Here is a 22,433-nt window from a genome sequence, read left to right as displayed (position 1 = left end):
TGCCATTCGGATATCTGGGGGAAAGCAACTAATAAAAACCGGGGCACTGTGAATGCATCGTTCTGATGTGTGAAATAATTGAATCAGCACATTTTTTTTTATATATTTATATTTTGTACCATGAGGATGGACTGAGAAGCTGCTGCTGGCCTGTCATTGCTTCAGTGTGACGGTGGGGGAGGGAGGGAGAGAGGGGGGGGGGGGGAGGAGGACACCCGGATCCCACCGGTGTAGTTCTGTTTGTATACACAGTATTGCTGAATATTGAGCGTTGCATTCTGTTTGACTTGCTACTTCAATATATATTTATATATTTTCTGTTGTGTATTTATACATGTCCATTGGCATCACATTGTATCCAAAAAAAAACCCAGTAGCAAGCAAAAACCAGTGCTTAGAAAATTTTTTTTTGTATTTTTGAAGTGTAGATAACAAGATCAACCTCTCTGGATTATTATTATTATTATTATTATTATTATTATTATTATTACATGACAACATCTGCAAGCACTGTTCTAATCATAACATCTAAATAGAAAACAAGACCAGATTATTCTAAAACTCTTGTTCACAAAAATAAAAATTAAAAATTAAAAAAAGATGCATTTTGTTGAATCCAAAGCTCTCAAATCTTTATATATGTGTATTTTTTTTTAATTATTATTATTATAATTATTATAATACCTCTAACCTGACTCTCTCTCTCTCTTGCTTTTTCTAGCAACGCACCAGGACTGTGTGTTGGTGTCGGACGTGGAGCTGATATGTAAACACTGCAGCAAAGTTCGGAGAAAAACACTCAAAAATACAACAAGTGTGGAATGTAAAGTTCAGGGTCAAACACACAAATGTATGCAATCATAATAAATAAATATTCTATTTGAAATTTGACCTATCATATACATTTGTTTTTGTATATTGCCATAATATATTCTACTATAATCATAATTTCACTATGTGTTTTGGTTTGTGCTGTCATTCTAAATACATATAATATTCATACCCGTGGAATGTACGTTTTAATACTTTTTTTTTATCATGTGAGCTTAAATTCCACCTTAAAAGTGAGTTTTTTTGTGTGTACAGAGGTGGCAGAAAGCTACATGTCCACACATTCACACACACTCCTCTCCTGTTTGCTGGAATGACACAGAAACAAAACAACGAGGGGTTAAAAAGGTGCAGGAACGTCAACGGTTCGGACACTTTCCTTTACAGTGTCCGTGTGTGTGTGTGTGTGGAGCCACCAGGTGTGCACGATGCAGTGAGGACACTGTGAGAATGTAAAAGGTGTGAGAGGAGAACATGGAGGTGTATATGTGTGTGTGTGTGTGTGTGTGTGGCACTGACGGGGTCAAACAGAGGTGAAACAGGGAGTTCTGGTCGGTCCTGTTTGTCTTTGTTTTGTGTCTGACGGCGCTTCCTTGGAGAGATGCTGGATATTTCCCCACACCTCTCGTCTCTCCCCTCCTCACACACGGCTTCCCATGTTTCCAGTGCTTCACCTGTAAGAATGTTCTCATCAGATACAAAAATCAAAACAGTCGCTTCTTCTTTATTTTTTCCTCCTTTTCGTTTCCATACACAGTTTTGCATCGAAAAATATGTGTTTGTTAATCCTCATCTCTCTCTCTTTTTTTTTGTTCTTCTTTTTTTAAATTGCAGACGTCTTTTCGTGGATCCACAGCATGTGTCCATCTCTCTAGCTACATGTGTTGGGCATCCATTATGTCCAAGTATTTGGCCTCAATGATATGAGGAAGCACGTTGTTCCTAAACACGGAAGAGACACAGTGTCAGTCAGCACAGAAACCACAAAGAAAGCCATCAAAGATATGATACAGCAAGAGTGGCCTGATTACATGCAATGAAACATACACAGAGAATAGTAGCAATATTCAACTTTAAGACAATAGTCTTAAGTCTTAATAGTCTGGCTCAAAACAGGAAGTGCTCCTCCTGTGCGAGGGTCTGCATATACCCCCCCCCCCCCCCCCCACCACACTCCCCCTGCCTCCTAAGACAGATGTTTGCAGCTGTATCCGTCGTATTATTGACCAAATGTGGCGTTTATTTATTTGTGCTTTCTTTCAGCTACTTAAGGCCAAAACATCTGGATCGCCCCCTGGTGGCTGGCTGCAGAATGGGTGATAAACCCTGTCTCCTCCATGTTAACGGATGGAAAAAGAGGAAGTAGTGTTGTCACTAGCAGCCAAAGGAGCAGCCATGAAACTGGGTCAACGCAGATCTATTGATCTTGACTCGACTGTTTATGTCTGATTAGACATTTATGTAAAAATATTGTCAGAATTAAGCATTTGCATCCAGACATTATGGCCATAGTGACATTTAAGCTCCAGATTTATGTCATCCTTGAGTCAAAGTGGAAACTTTTTTTTCTGAGAAGCTGTTAAAGATGCTGCTGCTGTTTGCATGCTTCAGTCCGAGGAAACATTCTTTAAAACATTCTTGGAGACATTTTACTCCTACTACAGGAGGACATTGCACATGAGGACACTGTGACCTTGAGGTTTATGTCCTAAAGGGCAGAGGTAAGGAATGCACAGATGGACAGAAAATAAATATATTGGATGATTCTGGCATGGAGGAGAAAAGAAGCTGATACTTAAAAACTATTTTAACTCCAAACATCAGTAATCTGCTGTCTGGTGTAGTGTGGTAACTTGTTCTGTGAGTTCATAAACGCATCCATCTGCTGCCAGCCTCCAACACATTAAAACTTAAAACTATGATCGTGCACTTTTATCTTCTCAGGACGGTGAGACACTTGCGCAGACTTCAGTGTAATTAAAGAAAGTTTCCATCCAGAGGCAGATTCAGGTCAGGCCTGCGAGCTGCTAAATGTCACCTCGGTTTAAAGCACTCGAGAGAACAAAGTGGCCACAGTCATACCTGATTGGGATTAGGAGGATCATGACCAGAGGGAAGATCATCTTCATGTACGGTATCGGGTACATGCCAAACGTGCACAGCACCAGCAGCTGCATCATCTGCAGGAAGGTGAAGTAGTGGATCTTCCTCTGGGGCACTTTGCGGATGTAGTGGGTGGGTGGGTAAGACGTCTGTGGGAGGTGAGAGGATCAAGGCAGATTAAAATACAATCTCCCCTCTAGCTCTCTCTCCCACCCTCCCCCCCTCCCTCCCTCCCTGTCCTCAGGTCTCCTGCAGTCTTAAAGAAATGACTGAGGGAAGCAGACGGCCCACACACCTCTGAGAAGAAGTCCTACTTTCACATTATAGACAACGTTTAGCTTTGTCTCCTGTGTGTGTGAGATGCTCATGTTTTTATAAACATGCACAAGATGACATATTTTCAGTCGAAACAGAGCTCCATACATTACTGGATACTTTTTGGAGACTTTTCTGTCTGATCTGGAAAACAAGCTTCTTCTCCATTTCCTTGGTTACTACGGCAACCGTTACTTAGAAAGGATGATGATGATATATGTATGTATATATATAATAAATAAATACACACTGATAAATATTGCAGTATTGAGTTCACCTTGCTTTGCCTGCAAGAATGAAGCTCCATCTTTTTGTTTTGTCACTGTGAACACTGAATTCTTTTCTTTAAAATATATTTTCAATGGTAACTGAAAATTAAAACAAAGTGAGGCAATAATTACAGCTTGATTATTTAGACATCTAGACCCTTATCATTGTGTCTGCATGTACTTCCTCTCACTGCCAGATGGGGGCGCCAGTGTGTGGCATTACCAGCTGAACCGGGCAGCCTTGCTTTGCCTCTTTTCTGACAAGAGGAGGAAGGTTAAATCGGACACGCACACAAACACAGATTCACTTCTTGGGTAAAAATGTGTGGTCATGTTTAAACGTGACAGCGTTGAAGGGTTCATCGTTATGTGGCCCTGACACAAAGCTGGAGCTATAGCATTAATTACATAGCATGAACCCCACCCACCTGCTGCGTCAAGGACATTCAAACAAACACGAAAATTATATTTGCAAATATGATGAGACTCAGACCTGGTCCTGCAGCGCCGGGCACCCTGTCAACCGTTTGATCTGCAGATCTCTGTACATCAACATATGGACACACACACACACACACACACACACACACTTCCTCACCTGCTCCTTAAGGAGGAGAGCCATGCGGTCGCACATCTGGTTCCCGTCGATGGAGGTGAGGGCGATGTAGAGGAAGAGGCCGTACAGGACGGGTTTGGGGATCCACTGCAGAGGGACGGGCAGCAGCAGCAGCGACACGCCGATGAAGATGTTGGCAGCCAGAGACGTCAGGCGAGTCTCCTTCACCTGGACGATGCTGATGAGGAGGACACACAAATGAATGCTTACTGGAAGGTACACAATTGATTCACACAATGCAACAGACTACGTGTTTTCTGTGGTTAGCTTATCAGCGTTCGAGCACATTTTTAAACGTGTCCACAGTGGATTTACTTTAAAGGAAGTCCATCTTTTTTACAGCAGCCAGATCAGAGCCGAGACCTGAATGAGGCTCCGTCGTCAGAAGCAGCTTTTTAAGGTTACTGACGCCAGGAGAGAGGTTTAAACTGTTGTATTTAATAAGCAGGGTTCACTGTATGAGCGACTAATTAAAGCAGAAATCCAGGTCAGCCCATTATTATACTTTCTTTCTCTTCCTGCTGTGGAACATGAGGCGTTCAAAGTCTCCGCTCTGCTCCTGAAATTTATTTTAGGATTATTTCTTTCAAAAAAAGCAGCTTAAAAATCAACCATTTCATCCTCACAACTCCAGAAATTGCCCACACAAAATGACATCACTCACTCATCGTAAAAAAAAAGAAGAAAACTTCACTTTCCGATGGTCCTTGAATGCACCATTTTATGATGAAACTTAAAGTACATGGCCAGAGCTTTATGTTACACGCCTCAAATAAAGAATTCTTCCCTCCTCAGCAGCACGCAGGAAGCCATGACTGAATCACATGTGACCAGCAGTCACATGACAAACAAAATCTGACAGTATCTGGCTGATCTGCAGCTTTCTGTGCAGAGTATGGTGGAAAAACCTGCTGTGAAAATGTAAATATCTGCAGTTTTTTTTCCCTCTTTGTGTTTTTAGCTCTCTGCTTTGAAGTACTTCTTATCCAGAACAAATAAATTGCAAACAGGGACTTCTGAATATTAATTTCCGACACTTTCAAAGACCTTGAACGCTCTTGTACACCTACTATAGCTAATTACCGCTCCTGTTGTTATATAACTGAGACTGCCCCCCCCCCCTCCTCCTCCTGCTCCATTTATCATTACTTTCCTGTATATACATGCAAACTATCACTCTGCTCAAATCCGCGTGGCCATAATAATAATGAACTTAATCCTCTCATCTTGTAGAAACCCGTCACCTCTTCTAACCCGGAGAGAAAATGGTGACTTACACAGCAATCATGCAATCAGTGGGAGGCAGGATACAGTAGCCTGCGACTCAAAATTACAGTCGCCACGCGTTCTGATGACGAGCTGTAATTGAGCGTCTGATTGGCGGCGGGTGTTTGCGAGGAAGGGCGTGTAGACTCACGTCTCGTAGAGGTGCCCCCCTTCCACCCGCTGCTCCACGAAAGCCAGCTGGCGCACGTGGAGGGTGGAGTGGGGGAAGGCGGCGTGCATCCAGGGTAACCCCAGCACCGACATCAGGATGTTAATGAGCCCAGAGAGCATCAGGTCCCAGTGATACGCCGTCCCCTTCAGCAGCCTGGGGAGCAGTGCAAGTGTTACACACAGCCTCGAACAACACACACACACACCACACACAGACACACACACCACACCACACCACACACAACACGCACACACACACACACACACACACACACGGACACAAGCACACACCACACCACACCACACCACACACAGACACACACACCACACACAACACGCACACACACACACCACACACACACCACACACACACACACCACACACACACACACACACAACACACACAGACACACACACCACACACACACACACCACCACACACACACACACACACACCACACACACAGACACACGCACACATCACACCACACACATCACACACACCACACACAACACACACACACACACCACACACACACACACACAAAGGGCAGCGTCCTCCTCAGGTCAGTGATGCACTTCAACCTAAACCTGCTCACATGTTCCTCTAATCAACATCCAAACATAGCAGAAAATTCATGCACATACTCTTCATGTTTTCATAAAGGCATGAATCAATATGTCACTGATGATGACATCGTGAGGGGAGCATGACATGACTGTGAGCCCGTGACCTTTATGATGCCACAGAACATGTCTGTGCACACGTTAGTGAGGGATCAGTGCTGTGCATCTTCCCCCTGGGAGGACAGTGAGTGAGTGTGTGTGTGTGTGTGTGTGGGGTGGTGTGTGTGTGTGTTGTGTGTGGTGTGGTGTGTGTGGTGTGTGGTGTGGTGTGCTGTGTGTGTCTGTGTGTGTGTGTGTGTGTGTGTGTGTGTGTGTGTGTGTCCATTCCGAGACATAAGCTGCTGTGTGTTCTGCTGACGTGCCTTTGAACATGACATTGGCACCAGTGGATCCTTGAAATCACACCGAATAAGAGCTGGAGCGAAAGTTCATTTCATTTTCAACAAGAATGAACATCAACGTAAGGTTTGCAAGGAACAAAAATTCCTTCAACAGATCAATACTGTCTGGAAAATCTTTTTTTATATTCTATAGTCGCTGCTCTTCGCCTTCCGGTGAGGTCTTCCTTATTTGGAACAGCCATTTAGATCCAATTAATCTCTGTCCGGCAAATGTAGAAGATCTGGCCTGAAATTCCATCATTATGGATTTTAACTGTGCGGCCGTTTGATGGATCTAAATTGGTCCGTCCGATGCAGATTTAGAGGAGCGGGGTAAAAAAGCTCCGAGGCTTCTTCAGAGCTCTCTGACTGTGACGACTTGACTCAGGTGTCAAAGTTTCTCACTCGGTTCATCCCAGCTCCCCTCACAGACCGGCAAATATCCGGCTTCAGAAGATGTCGGTGAATTCCTCAAGGTACGAGGAAGCTCAAAGAAAAAGATTTAATCTTTTATGCTGTTTCTGGTGACGATTAACACGGGACGGATCATCATTTGGGTGCTTCATAAGACTCTTAAAGGGACGGTTCACACAAAGCAGTGGTCCTGAAAATGTTCCTGCCTCCAGACTAACAGACCCGCCCCCTTTAAACATCCCCACATGAGCCTACCTGTTCTCTGGCGCGTTGGTCAGCGAGACGACGATGTTCTGGTCGATGAAGATGAGGAGTGCGAGGAGGAAGCCGAGGCCCATGGCGCTGACGACGTTCATGGCTGACAGCCGCTCGAACGGAGCCACGTTGAAGATGGGTCGGTCGTGAACTTTAAACACTGGAACTGTTTTCAAAAGAAAGGATGCAGAAAGCAAATGAGTTAAGATGTTGTGTTACCATCATCTCATCATAACAAACATGACTCTTCCTCAGACTCTCCTGATGACTCAGCCAGTCATCGCTTCCAAAGAGCGGCTGAATTTCTTCCAAGCGCTGCGTATCTTATGAAGCCCTGCAGCACGTCAAACGCTGCTGAATCAAGTGCAGTCGGTTACATTTAGGAGCGAATGACAATACAATAATGGCTCTATTATCTTATGACTTATTGTTTGTGGAGGTAAAGGGAGAGAAAATTGGCCGGCCACTTAGATTTAAATTCACTCGAGGGTTTGGCGCTCGTCTCTGTGTTTCTGCGTCGACCCCTTGGAGAACAGCCGCTGCCTTGGCAACAATGAATGGGGACTCAAAATGATGCTAAACAATAGAGGATAAAAACTGAAAATCTCCAATGTGTTCTGGCCTGTGCCTTGATTAGGGAACATAAAAAGACAATAAAGGCACCAAATAAGTGGGGCCATGCAGTCGGAAAGGAGTAAACAGGTTATATATCCGTGCCCCACAGCAGGTTTGGACGTGTTCAAACCCACTAAATGTAAATGAAACACAAAGAGCGCCACACTGTACCACACAATAATAGAAAAGCTGGACTATAATGAACTATTCTCACAGTGTCCACACAGACTTTAATAAACATGCAAATTACTTCTAGAAATCCACTTTTTGTCCACTGTTGTCCACTGAGGACATCCCTGCATACTGAAGAGTGAAATATTCCATCCACATCAGGGACACAAGTCTCTCTTAAAGGACTTGTTTACACAACCAATAATCAAACTAGCAGTAATCTGGAATTACAGATTACACCCTTACAGTCAGCTGCATGACACCAGTTTGGGGTCTCTTTTCAAAGGACGCAGATTAAGAAAGCTGAGGTCTCCCGCAGTGGACCACATCCGTCCATCCAGCCTAAGCAGGGAAACCCCGACCCCCACTGTTCACCAGCTCATCCAGGGAACGGGGGTACCGAGGCCCTCCCAGGCCAGCAGGGAGATATTAACCCTCCACTGCGTCCTGGGTCTGCCCCGGTAACTCCTTACCTCACCAGCGGCATCCTAACCAGGTGCCTCAACCATCTAAACTGGCTGGTTCCTCCTGGACGACCAGCCTCTCGTGAACATGTTTGTGTGACCACCCCCAGCTCGTGGCCATCATGGCTCAGAACAGAGCAGAGCCCTCAGTCCTCCTCCTCCTCCTCCTTCCGGCGGACGCGGCACCACTCAGCCGGTCCACCTCCTGCTCCCACTTGTGGAAAAAGACCCAGAGATACTTGAAGTCCTCCACTTGAAGCAATAACTCAGGCCCGAGTGGGAATTCACCCTTTTTTCCAGCTAAGGACCATTTTCATCCCTCTCACATTGTACCACAAAATGCACATTGGAGAATAAAAAAAGCTGTGAACATTTCTCTTTAGATTCCAGCACCAAAGTCTGGTCCGGTCAAGTGTGTGTCTCCAGATTATTGTCCTACACTTCAGCAGCTTTAACACAACCTGCAGCTTTCTTAACTTGCAAGAACTTCTTTTAAACATCGGTTCTCTCATCCTTGACCCAGGTTCTTTTTGTGGTTGTCTAGCAGAGCCAGGACTCCAGGCGGAGAGCTCGCAGATCAACCTCTGCTTCTCTTTGTTCCAAACAGCATCAATAAAAACTCGTGAATCTGAATTCGCTGCAGCTGGTCTCTGGCTAGCCTCTTAAAGATTGCCGCAGCATACAGTCAGGTTGATAAATATTGAAACAATACGATAACATTTTTTTGGCCTCTGTACACCACCACATCGAATGCGATATAAAACTCTCAGAACCTGAGCCAAGCAGAGACCTTCGGCTTTAATTCAAGGCTTTTGACAAAAGTGTGGCATTAAGCATTCAGGAATTACACACACACACATATATATGTATGAGAGCCGCCTTGAACCCATGGACTGCTGGTTATCGATGAAGTGACTGCTGATAGAAGCAGCAGGATGAATTCTGGACTGTACAGATCTATAGTCTCTGCACAGATTCAGACAGATGCTGCAGGACAGATGGACAATGAGAGACAGACACACACTGTTCACTGAGCGAAGACCAGACTGAGGCAGAAAGAGCCAAAGTGAAGGCCTGCAGAGCATCTCTGGTCATACCCATGAGATCCAGAAGACTTCAGGCAGGAAGTATTAAGCGCAGTCCTGTTTCTTCTTATTATGTTCCATATAAAATGTGTATGTGTGAAAATATCTGTAATTCCTGAATGGTTGAATCCACACTTTTGTTGAAACCCTTAAATCAAAGCAGGACGTCGTGCCTTTGCTCACGTGTCGAGTGTTTTATTTCAGGATTAATGCGCTGGTGTGCAGAGAGGTCAAAAGCTCTGACCACTGTTCCATTATTTATGGACTTTATGGACTGGAGTCTATTCATTCATCAGCCTTTCAAAGGTGACAGAAAACACAGATAATAATTTAAAAAATAAATAAACCTACAGATTGCTGTAGCTCGCTAGTTGTAGAGAAGGTTTCGGTGACCACATTTTAACAAATGAAACAGAGGTGAACCTGTACTTCTAAACCTCATTCTCTGTCACAGACTGTGGTTACTGCTCTGCTGGTTTATTTAGCATGAAACACTCAAATGCACTCTGACTGTCCAGTGAAGCAACAAATGATACTGACGCTCAATGTCGCTGAAAACGTAGGAGCCGATGAAGGAGAACATGAGCACTGAGATGGGCAGGGCGCAGTCCGACAGCACCTCCCTCACTTTGGCATGCAGGAACGGGCTGAGAGAGAGAGAGAGAAATATAATAGAGGAATACAATTACTGTGGACAAGACAAGGACAATGGCTGCAATCCTGACACTGCCTAAGTACCTTGATCCGCCTTTTGCTTACACAATTGAATCCAGCTTTGAGGCTGATTTGATTACTGGGAGCAATCAGAAGTAGAATATTAATGCTTATTAAATCACCAGCTGGAACAGAAGCTTCCACAGAAAAGTGGCGCTTTGTAAGAGGCGTCTGGAAAGTTCCTGCGGGCTCCGTCACTCCTCCTCAGCACCATTAAACCCTCTCCGGTGATTAATCTTCAGAGTGCTGCAGCTCCGCAGTGCCGCACCGTGTACGTACCTCCTCTTGAACTGGTAGAGCGTGTAGCCCATCCATAACGTCCCGAGCATCAGCAGCAGGCAGAGGACAGGCCTCTCTCGAGTGCACTGGATGAAGGATTCAGGGAGGGCGTTGAGAGCTAACCCCGCCACCACTTCACTCCTGTTTCCACCCAGCAGGTCTCCGCCCTGAGGAAACACCTCCGTGCTTCTGTTAGCCAGCGTCGGAGAGTGGTAGTACCTGTGAAAGACTGGAAGCACAGGGTAAAAGGAATGAGATGTGAAACAGGCAAAGCACGGGACAGGTTCACGTCTCAGAGTCCAATTCAGAACGCATAAGGAGACAATCTGCCGTTTCTGAGGTGGATCCTGCAGCAGTTTGTAACCATGAATCAGACTTGGGTCCACCGCTTCCTTGGCGCCTCCACCTGCCGGTCGCTAACGTTCCTCCTTCCCCTTGTCATTGCACAAAACATTAAGAGACAAACCTTGTAACTGTAAAACTGTAGCAGACTTTGGTCCACCACTTCCAACCAGAAACTCATGAACAACCATCTAGAGTCTCCAAGTCAGTCAGCTGTATCAAGGTTCACTCTAATCGATCCTAATCATTACAACAACTCTACCTCTCTACCAAACCCACCTCCGCCGTCCTCCCTCCAGACTGCTTACTCAAAACTAAATCCTGGTTTTCATGTAACTTCCTCAGACTCAACAGAGTCAAACAGAGTTTGGTCTGGTTAAAGGTTTTCTGAGTGGATGACCTGATGTCTGAGACAGGAGGAAATCAACAAGACGGGGGTTCCTCCACTATCGTCCATTGTTCCTCTCAGGCTGGACCTCTTTCTGGACGGATCCAAGACATCCACCACAAAGAAGAGATCCAGAGGATCAGACTACGTTAAAATATAAATGTGCTCCTTTTACTTTAGGCCACAAAAAAACCCTGAAATCAAACAACAAACACGTTGAATTATGTTAAATGTAGATTTGTGTGACAGAGACTGTAAACTCTGCAGGGAGGAGAGAACCTTCAAAGTGTGATAAATCTGAGCTGAGCTCCCTATCAGCTGTAAAACACTCAGTGGAGCTGCACAGCAGGATGTTTCTTCTCTTTCTGGATGTTTGACTGATGCCAGTGTCCCCTCTCTCAGCAGTAAATAACAAAATAATTTAAAATAATCTCTTTGAGAAGAAGAAGAAAAAAAAACAGGATCTGAAGACTGTGTTCGCTTCTCTTCCTGCTGCTTTCAATGAGAACAGTAGGAGTATAAATAATCATCACTTCTGATGAAGGAGAGCGAGCCGTGACCTGCGCACACACACACACACACACACACACACACACAGAGCTCCCACCACGAGCCTTTTGATCAAACAAGCAGAAAGTCAGACAAAGTTGTGCACTCACACACACACACACACATTTCTGTCCCTGCAAACTATTTTGGATGAAAAGTGTCAACAAAGCAGCGCAGGTTAATGTTATGGTAATGGTGTGTGAGCTCGGAGCGTATTTTTACAAATGGTTTTCTAAAAAATGGAGCCGCTGCACCGGCAATCTCCAAAACAGGAGTCATCTCATTTTAGTGAAATTAAATAGTGTAAAATATTTATGATATACTAAGATGAAGTCTGGGTGGGTGGCTGGCTGCAGGCGGGGCCTCCAGTGTGGATTGATTCATTTAGAATCTGCTGACCCACCAGAGAGAGAAAGTTATTTCTCTCACCAGCTCCTCACCCCGAACCTGAAGCCAGCACATCTGAGCACTAGAAGCTTATGTACAGTTTGGCTAGTTCCTTTACAAGCACTGGATTTAGGCAGAGCTAATGCTGCCAAATGTATTTGACAGTTCTTAATTAAAAGAACTAAATGATTAGTTGAAGAGATCTTATGACTCTCAGACAACAAAGAACCCTTCAGTGGAGGACAGCCATTCTAATTAGAGAGCTGCTTGCTTAAATGATAAAAAAAAAATCACTTATAACACACAGCTCCTCCGTGGACGTGGTTCCTTTTTATCGTGTGTCGGATTGAACAGCAGATATGTTCCCATTAATCGAAAATTACAGTCAGGAAGAGACAAAAAGAGGAAAGCAACATGTGACGGCAGTGATGTAAACACAGGCTGAAGGAGACGCGGCGTCTGTGGGGGACTTACTTTTGACCGTGCCTTTCACAGCGTCCACCACAAATGCGATGGAAATGAACAGAGCGATCACCTCCTCTGTGGACCTGGAAACACACAAACACAGGTTATAGTCATAAGTCATGCTGCATGACAGCGGTACTGCACACACATGTGACAGTCACCGCCTGCAGCGACGCAGGGGGCTACGAGTCAGCTTGACATGCACCTCCCAAAAACTGTAACCACACATCGAGGCGACGCAGACCTCAAGAGCTGTGATTGGTTGGTTTGTATTTATGCTATTTCAGACTAGGCGTAGCTGCGGCGGCAGCTTTACAAACGTCTTGTGGACCACGGACGTGATTATGGTTGACAAAAAAAACCTGTGTCTGAACTGACCCATGACGAGGAAAATGACCTCTGTGTCCAACTTTACAGCGTATATTTGGCCGTATTTGGATTAAACAGGATCGAGTCACATGATGCCAAGATGGAGGTGGCGGAAACTAGTTTGTCGATCCATTAGCATGCTCCTGTTAGCCTGGACAGCCATAGCCTACAGGGATTTTCTGGTGAAATGGGTCTGGAATCCCTCCCTTGAATTACTAATCCCACCTTGGATTTTCAGGTTTCTATCACTGCTGTACCTGCTCCACTGCGTCTTACATGTCTTTTGTTGATGTGCCTCCTTCCTCTGAGTGGTTGTATGTCTATACAGAGCACTGTCTTACACAGCTGCTCAAACCCAAGTGAAAGAAAAGGAAGCAGAGGAATATAAATTTAAAATGTTACATTTGTGTTCTCATTGTTATCCCTAGCTTGTTTCCTAGTTTGGCTGCTAGACTCCACAAAAAGGGAAAAAACTCCTTTCTGTTGAGTGTTGAGTGATTTTTCTGGACCCACCAATTTAAAACATTTTTCCTTCTTTGACAGAGAAAAAGCACAGATAAAAGAAACTGTAAGAACGGATTCAATAAATTGGATTGTACTGAAATGAAAACAAATAAAGTGAAATCAATGTGTGTGTGTGTCCTTGTGCGTGTGTGTGTGTGTGTGATACCTTTTGAAGAGCTTCATGAGCAGGCTGACGTTGAAGATGCCTCCCAGGATGAGGAAGAGGCAGTTCCACAAACCGATGCAGGCGTAGAAAGCCGGGAAATCCAGGTTGTAGTCGTCACAGATTCCTCGGATCACTGCCACACACACACACACACACACACACACATGGACACACACACACACATAATTCACCTTCTAGTAGTAGTAGTAGTTCTCTGAATGCAGAAACAAGCTTCAGAATTCAGGCTGCGTCCGCACAAAAGGAAACGGATCGATGCGGATTCAGTCAATAAATACATAAAAAACAAACTAATTTAATAAGCTGCAGTATTGATTATGTTTGTGTATTTTTCTGCTGTAGCAGATTGATTTTATACACACACACGCTCAGAGGGAAAAAAAGGGGAAAATTTCATTTTGTTCAAACCAAAAAAAAAACGGACAAATGAGTTGAGTTGAGCACATTTGTGCGGCGATGACTTCCAACTTCACAAACGAGCCATTGTTCTGTTCAGACAGGCCGCTGGAAATGTGCTGTAATTATCCCCATGAGAATCTGCTTAGCACCCATACACTTCAAAGATCATCACTGCGAACCCTGCAAACAGCTCTCCGGATCAAAACTACATCTTTGAGCCTCCGAGCCGTCAGGACGGTTTAAACTCCCAACCAACCAAACACCGCTGCTGGCTGAAAACCATACGACAGTTAATGTGCCGTGTCTCTCTAAAGTTAACATGTCCGCTGATGATGGAGTCTCCTGACCCCAAAGGCTCCTGACACCAACACTTATGTAACTAAACTCAAAAAGTTCTGCTTTTTATGAAAGTTTTTGCAGGTATGTGCTCGAATGCACCAGGAACACTCATTAAGGGGCACATGTGCAAACAAAGAGCTTAATTACTCCAATGTTAGGAAGGAGCAGATGAGGATGCGGGAGTTTCTAGCTGCTGTTCGTCACGGTCGGGTGCTTCCTCTGTCTTGATTTTTGACGTAATCTTCTTAGTACTCCACCCACCCCCAGCCTCCTATTCAAATCAGCTGTCGACAGGAGCTGTGAAAAGATAAGTGCATTTTTTGTTGAGATGAGCTGAGCCTACCGCTGATGAAGATGGCGAGGGGAGCGGTGGTTAGAGGGATGACTAGAGGAGAGCCGGCGAACAAGGAGTAGATGACCCCGCCGATGCTCTGGCCGATGATAGTCTTCCGAACATCTGGACGGAGAGAACACACACAGGAGGAGGTCCTGATTAATGTGCACGGATGCCTGCTAGGTCCTTTCACAGGGCTGAGCAGGGGTTAGTTTGTAATTCACTTTGCAGAGAGGGGAGGTTAAAATCAGGAAATCACATTTCCACCAAGATGATGTGAATATTTTATCCTCACGACACTCAGCATTATTTTTAGCCTACAAAACATGGGAAGCCATAATCATTAAACATATCAATCATTTAAACTGTTGTTTCCTTTGTTGTCTTTAATAGCACTAATGCACCTTGAAGCTGGGTGTCTGACATCACAGTCTACCTAAACTCCACATACAGGCAAAGAGGTGAAGAAGCAGGAAGTGGTCGATTTTAAGTTAATATAATTTAAGTGTTGTTACCAAAGGGAGCTCATCAATAGAGAGCAGGCTGTAAACATGTTTCCTGCTACTGTAAAGTGGTATGTTTGAACGTGGAGTTTTACAGTGATCGACTCGATAAAAGGCAAAAAGTTCCAGCTAGCTTGCTAGCTGTTAGCATGGTGTGTGGCTCCTGCTGCCAGCCTGTCCAGCTCGATCATCCTGTGTTGTTGTTTAACCCTCAGGCGTCATTATGGACTTTTTTGTCCCTTTGGGTAATTTGTGCCTCTTTAACTATTTTTCTCAAAAATGAAACCTTTACATCAACAAATGCATGATTATATTTTGTTATGACTATGATATTAAAAATGTCGTATTATAATAGGAGTTAATGGGACCTAAGTGGAAAATAATATAAAAATAATGCATCAAACTCAATATTTTGGCTAATCTTTAAAATATCCGAGACTAATATTTTAAAAAATAACCCAGCCCCCCCCCCCCCCCCCCCCCAACTTTTGTTTCATGGAAAATAACTTATTTTTTGTGCATTTTTTTAAATTAAATTTTAGCATCATGCAATCAAACTGGCACTTAAAGGGTTACATTCCTCAAAATGATTTAAAAGAAGTTGTTTAACAGATTTATGCTGTTACGTTTTTATAGCAGTTTTAGTAAATTTTAAAACTGCTGCTACACAAAAACTAATAATGCACCAAACTCTATATTTTGGCTAATCTTTGACAGATTTAAAAATAACGCCTCAGCCACCTAACTTTTGTTTTATGGAAAATAACTCATTTTTTTGTGTTTACTGTGACATCAAGTAATCAAACTGGCATTCAAAGGGTTAAATTCCTCAAAATGATTTAATGTTTGGTAGTTTTGAGCAGGGCTGAAGTTGTTTAACATATTTATGCAGAAAATATTAGGTTTTTAAGAAGCAGAATTTTTGTCCCTAATGAGACAGAAGGGTAGGACATTAAAGTGGTGCCTGAAGGGTTAAACTAACCTATCATGGCGTTGGATTTGATTATTTGTAATAATAATATTGTTTTACATCAACTTAATTCCGATAATTTACGCGAAATAAGGGAGGACATTAACCCAGTTTAAACATTCTCTGTCTTTTATTTGAATTAATAATAATTTAATCTGTGTTTTCTTTGTTTGTCTCTTTTTTAAAAGTATTTTATGAATTATTAGAATTTACCAGAATAAAAGCTCGATGTTAAGTGTGTAAATCCAGCTTGTTGCGGCTTTAATCATGCTGTTATATATATTTCTATCCCTGTGATGACAGTGTGCTCGTACCGATCTCTCCGCGCGTGCTCTCATCGTTGAGGGAGCCGAAAGCGATGGCAGGGAGGAGGATGGCGATGTAGAGGAAGATGGCTGTGGTCATGTACTTCAGCAGGGTTTTATTACTGCCGACGATACCTGAGGGGAGACACAAACACAAACACATGAGTCATATTCACCTCATAATGGAGCGGAGGAGGCTCGGCGCTTTAATTTTCAAAACGACAAAAACATTAGCAGAGTTCAATTCATGCAGCGAGGCTGCTGCTGCTGCTGCCCTTAAAATAAAAAGAAAAACAGGAAAACTGAGCCGGCGCTTCCCTCTGTGTGCCATCCATCATTTGAATTATGGATAAGGAATAAAACACTTTAATTGGGCTCTAATGTGATCACAGTGGTTTTGGTCCTGTGACCTTGGTCTGATGCTGATTATCTGATGACACAGAAACGTGTGTGTGGATGTGTTTGGATGTAAAAAGAGGGCAGCTCCTTCTTCTGAAGGTCAGGCAGGATGTGTACATGTCTGTGAATGAGGGCTGAGATGTTTGTGGATGATTTGATGAGTCAATAAAACCTCCGGCCTGCTGCGAGCACGACGGAGGAGAAAGGAAAATCACAATAATAACGCTGCACATACAGAAAGGTAGGAGAGCAGCAGGACACATGAGAGAGAGCTGACACACAGACGCAGCCGGGGCGAAGGGTGACAGACAAACGAGGAGCTGCCAGAGGCTCCCCCGGCGCAGCGTAATAAGGGAGATGATTCACTTTCACTACAAGTCCAGGTCCAGCCTACCATCTGTGAAGTCAGAGGGGTAGAACGGCAGTCTGCGGCACAGGTCCTCATAAATCCCCCGGCCGGCTTTGAAGAAATCTTTACACTGTGGAGAAAAAGGGAAAAAAGGGTCAGATCTCCTGCAGGGACAGCAGCTCAAGCTGAATTTAAATATATTTAAATGTGTTTTCACTTCATTTGTTCGGCTCGTTCACACACACACACACGCTGGTTGTTTTAAACTCAGAGAACACAAAGTCTTTCCTGTAGTTAAATGGGTTAATTACATTTGCAGTGATGAAGGAATTTGGCTCCTCCTCACATGACCGAGGCTCAACTGTACGGAGCAAAGAGCAACACACAAGCGTGTTTGTCCTCTCACCCATTTAATCACAAATCATTTTCAGCTTTATTATGTTAATCACACTAATAACGATCAATTATTAATAATCATGTATTTATAGGTGCCTTTTAGGACACTCGAGGACACCTTCAAATGCAAAATTTCATCACAACATAGATGATGGAGTGTGTGTGAGACTGAGTCACTGCTCTTACTGTGTTAACTGCTCATGTGCCTGATGTCTCGCCAATAATATCCTGCCAATACTCATACATGTAATCAATTCAAGTATTGATGTGATTATTTGTATTGTGGATGTTTGTATTTATCAGGTATTGAAACACTGTGCAGCCATCATCATGTCAACAAAGGGTTAAAAAACACAAAACATTTCCTGCTTTGGTTTCAGACCAAAAGAACTAAACTAAAACCTCCAAAGCTGAGAAATAAGAGCTCCTCACACTGCAGCACCACACCAGCACCCCACCTGGGTGGAGCTCAGTGGGTCCATCATCATCTCGTTTGAGGTAAAACAGGCTCCCTCATCTGGAGAGTGACAGACATAAACAAACATGGCGTCCTTGTTGATCCAAATCCTTCTCCTCAGTGTGTTTTGTCATTTTTTTTAGGCCCCGCGGCAGCATCCGGCTCTGAACGTTCTTTCCTCTCGGTGACAAATTTAGAATCAAAACTGCCCATTTGGTGACTCAGCTGAGGCGCTGGTGATCCCAGCGAGGGACTCGTTTGAGTCACTGACATTAATGAGGCGGCCCCTCGAAAAAAGTCCAAAAACAAAGTGAGCAGAGGAGCGCGGCTACAGTTAATAAAGTTCTATAATGATGGGGAATGACAGGGAGATGATGGCAGCAGCAGCAGCAGGGCAGGATGGGAGATGTGGTGTATTTTTAGTCAGGAGGAGGACGGCTGGACGGCCGCGTGACCCCAGGAGGAGCCGCAGAGCGCCGAGTCTTCAGGTTACACCAGCGAGCGAGTGAACGTGCGGTCCTGATTGAGCTTATTAAGTAAATTATCCAATTACCCAGTGTTTCATTTTCTTGTTGAACACAGCATTACACAATTAAATGGAACGCGTGGCGAGCAGGCGGCGTGTGTGTGTGTGTGTGTGTGTGTGTGAGCAGGAAAAGCTCTTGGGAAAATCATTCCTGCCTCATTTGTCATCTTAAAAAGTTTTGACGGTCTTTGACAGAACAAAGCGATTTTACCTCAACGTAAACAACATAAAAACAAACAAACAGCAACAACAACAACAACAGCATCAGCATCTCTGTCTGAGCTGCTTTTTATGAAGCCACACACGCTTGTTCAACAACCACTCTTCATCCATTAAATCCCTATACATCATGGAATCATTTATTATTACAAGGCAGCCTGCGTGTGTGTGTCTGTGTGTGTGTGTGTGTGTCTCTGAGAGCTTTTGGCTCACACTGGATAAACAAAAGTCTCAGAGAGGAATTACTGTCCACCTGTTTGCCATTCATTCTGAACGTGAGGCAACAGAAAGGGAAGAAACATAAAAACACAGCAACAGTTTTGTTTTTCTTTGAGTACAGCAAAGTGTTGCAGGTGGTCTGATACCAAGTTTGGATGTGGAAGGAGGAGGAAGAGGAAGAGGAGGAGGAGGAGGAGGAGGAGGAGGAGGGAAGGATGGTGTCTCCTTTTCTGAGCTTTCCTCTCTCATTTTTATCATTTTCTGCTTCCTCTGGTTTCCACCTGCTCTCTCTCTCTCTCTCTCTCTCTCACCCTCCCCTCCCTCACCCTCTGATTCCTCTCCCTCCATCTGTCTTCCTCTATATATCCCTCTTTCACTGAGTGGCACTGAGCCTTTCAAGCCCATGGATAAACACCTAACAAAATCCTGCACTATAAAAAAAAACACAAGGGGAAATGTCTAGGAGCCGTGGCCTGTCAACGGCAACGTTAGGAGGAGATGGTGGTCCGTGGCATTGAGCAGCAGAGCCCCCCCTAGAGGTGTGTGATCGTGTGTGTGTGTGTGTGTGTGTGTGTGTGTGTGTGTGTGTAGCTAAAGGGTGGGGAGTTCTGACAGGACTGTGAGAGATGTAAGGTCATTTACCCACTGAGGAGGCCTGGCAGGAGTTGATGCTGATTGATTAGAGAGGGAGAAAGGATGGAGGAGTCAAAGCAGTGGAGCGAGGAAGAGGAGGAGGAGGAAGAGGAGGAGGTGGCAGTGAGGCAAAGAGATAGAGGAGAATTTAATCAAAGATTGCCCTGCATGTGCACAAGTGAGAAGTGGAAAGTGCCTCCGCTCTAACACGCAGCACAGCCTCAGCTAACACACACACACACACACACACACACACCTTGAGGGGTTTGTGACTGCGAGGGTCCGTCTCCTCCTTCCCCAGAGCGGTGGGCTGCTGGTTGGCCGCCGTCAGCTGATGCCTCTGGAACACCAGAGCCTCTTTGAACTCCTCCTGCGTCTTGGTCTCCAGCAGCTTCTGCCTGAAGGAGATGTCGGAGAAGAGGGTGGCGAAGGTCCGGCCCAGCTCCATCGCCGTCTTGGTGCTTTTCTGTGAAGGAAAATGGAAGCAGGTAAACACAAACTCACACACGACAAACTGGAGATGATCATGCTAGCTATACATGTTGGCTCACAAGATGGCTGAAGCCTGGCAAGATGGATCGTGGATCCACAAATCTAAGGGATTTACATCTGATCTCAACACAAAGAGACAGGCTCATGTAAACAGAGTACTCATGAGCAGGCTGGGTAGGTGACAGGTTTGGTGTATGGGGAGGGGGGGGGGGTGTCAATAATCCCACATCTGTTACAAATAATGCTGTCACAAATCACACAGTGCAGCAGGGTCCTGGCAGGCCGAGAGCCAGCGCTGCCAGGGAAGCCTTGTTAGCCAGGTGGCAATGATACCAGCACAGTCGGGCTGAGAGGGAAGAGCAGCAGCTGCAGCAAACACAGGCGCCGAAGCCGTTAAGCTTTCACACAGCGGTGACTGAATTTCAGCCGAAAGAGCAGAAAGAGCCCAGAGAATGGCTGCTGATTAATCTGGAGGCTCTCAGGATTCCCCAGCTTCATCCAGGTTTACAGACACACGGCATCAAAAAGTGCCTGAATACAATCAGACCGCTGCAACAACGACACAGAGACACTGTGCACAAGCTAACAACAAGCTAACGCTAATTTCAGTGAGTGACACAGCTCACAATATGATGTGTAGGACCTAGCATTTAGCAGTATGTTTGAGGCTAATGAGGATCATTCGCTGACTTACACTTTCTCAAGAAAAAGCTTAAATTAAATTAAATATTTTTGCATGCCCCTTTTAAAAATTTGCCATAAAAATACTGTTAGCACTACAAATATCCTGAAAGAATAAAAAAATTCTGCAGGCTTTAGTGCCACCAAGACGCCATGAATCATGTTGCTGCAGCCAAACGTCAATTCAGCAACTTTGAAGCACAGAAACCTGAAAAAAACATCTTTTCTGCGCAGGGTCACTTGCTGGTGGCACTAGAGATACATTTCTAGACTTTATCCTCAGAGGAGCGTGAATGTGTGCAATAAATCTGACAGCAGTCGGTGCTAATTTGTGCTTTTAAAAGTCACCCCCATGATGCTTCGTGATGCTCCCTCCTCACCTCGCCGCATTCACTGACTGCTCGGCCTATTCGAGGAGGAAACACTAATTGTTGTCTTTGTGTGACGCTTTAGTGACGGCTCACTTAAAAACGATCTCATGGAGTTAAACATGGCTCCGATCAGGCCATTAGCTGACACTGCGTGGTGAGCATCGCGCCTCTTGTTGATGCTACAGAGGTTGTTTTGACGTGTTTTTGTGCGTTTGTCCACACTGAAATCAAAACCGCTTTCAAACTCACACAGTGTGTTTCATTCTCACAACATTTTCACACGTGTAAAGGTCTCTACAGCCTAAATTAACCGGGCTGACTGCGAGAAATGTGCGCAACGTTCACTGACACTGAGTGCAACTTTCTTTGACGGTGCCAGTAGGTGAACGTGTGGATAAGTGCTTTCAGGTACGTGTTTAACAGTGTGAATGAAAAACAGTTTGTTTTTGTTCATGTCTGCTCAGCACATTCAGTCCAGGCAGAGAAAGCAGGAGGAAAACAGCCACAGATGCTGTAACGCTCTCTAAATACTGGGTGATGGAAATCATCCCCCCAGATTACATACATTACATTTGCCAACCGAAGGAATTCCCATTATCATCATCACGGTGCCCCTTCAAAGGTTTTCTCTGCAGAAGTGGTCACCATCAAGGATAATTGAGACATAATAGTACTTTATGTTTACTTGAGGCTCAGATTATTGTCTCTGAGAATGCCATTAGTGGTTTTGATTGCTGCCTGTGAGACGGGTGGAGGACGGGTGGAGGGGGTGGGGTGGGGTGGGGGGGGGGGGCGGGGGGGCTGTGAGGAGCAGATGAGGGTCCATGAGGAAAAATAAAGAGAGAGAGACAAACAAACAAACAAACAAACACACAGAGGGGCAGAGGCTGATTGGTGAAAACGGTGCACACATAAAAAACAGTGAGAGGAGGTGTGTGTGTGTGTGTGTGTGTGTGTGTGTGTGTGGGGGGGGGGGTGTTCCCAAGCATCTGGAGTGGGCGGCCAATCAGGAGAGTGTGTGTGCAGGTGTGTGCTGAAAGCTCAGGATGAGGCATTGGAGGACAGAGAAGGTTGAGTG

The 22,433-nt window shown here is 44.7% G+C and overlaps 1 protein-coding gene across 4 annotated transcripts in view; it reads right to left on the bottom strand.

The window, feature by feature from the left end:
- Positions 1 to 291: 291 nt before the first annotated feature.
- The window catches only part of slc4a11 (solute carrier family 4 member 11), an 82,061-nt gene continuing 59,919 nt past the window's right edge, over positions 292 to 22,433 (bottom strand). For all 4 annotated transcript variants that reach the window (XM_028396173.1, XM_028396177.1, XM_028396174.1 and 1 more), the window contains exons 8-20: positions 20,068 to 20,277; positions 17,407 to 17,491; positions 16,623 to 16,748; positions 14,845 to 14,958; positions 13,746 to 13,878; positions 12,716 to 12,789; positions 10,576 to 10,804; positions 10,123 to 10,229; positions 7,248 to 7,413; positions 5,552 to 5,725; positions 4,117 to 4,312; positions 2,914 to 3,083; positions 292 to 1,773 (exon numbers count right to left, since the gene is read on the bottom strand). In XM_028396173.1, coding sequence (XP_028251974.1) covers positions 1,707 to 1,773; positions 2,914 to 3,083; positions 4,117 to 4,312; positions 5,552 to 5,725; positions 7,248 to 7,413; positions 10,123 to 10,229; positions 10,576 to 10,804; positions 12,716 to 12,789; positions 13,746 to 13,878; positions 14,845 to 14,958; positions 16,623 to 16,748; positions 17,407 to 17,491; positions 20,068 to 20,277 — 1,851 coding nt within the window. In that variant the 3' untranslated portion in view covers positions 292 to 1,706. The remainder of the gene's footprint in view (positions 1,774 to 2,913; positions 3,084 to 4,116; positions 4,313 to 5,551; positions 5,726 to 7,247; positions 7,414 to 10,122; positions 10,230 to 10,575; positions 10,805 to 12,715; positions 12,790 to 13,745; positions 13,879 to 14,844; positions 14,959 to 16,622; positions 16,749 to 17,406; positions 17,492 to 20,067; positions 20,278 to 22,433) is intronic.

Source organism: Parambassis ranga, chromosome 22 (genome assembly GCF_900634625.1).
Source record: "Parambassis ranga chromosome 22, fParRan2.1, whole genome shotgun sequence".
Taxonomy (NCBI): Eukaryota; Metazoa; Chordata; class Actinopteri; family Ambassidae; genus Parambassis; species Parambassis ranga.
This window is presented reverse-complemented; position numbering and strand designations above follow the sequence as displayed.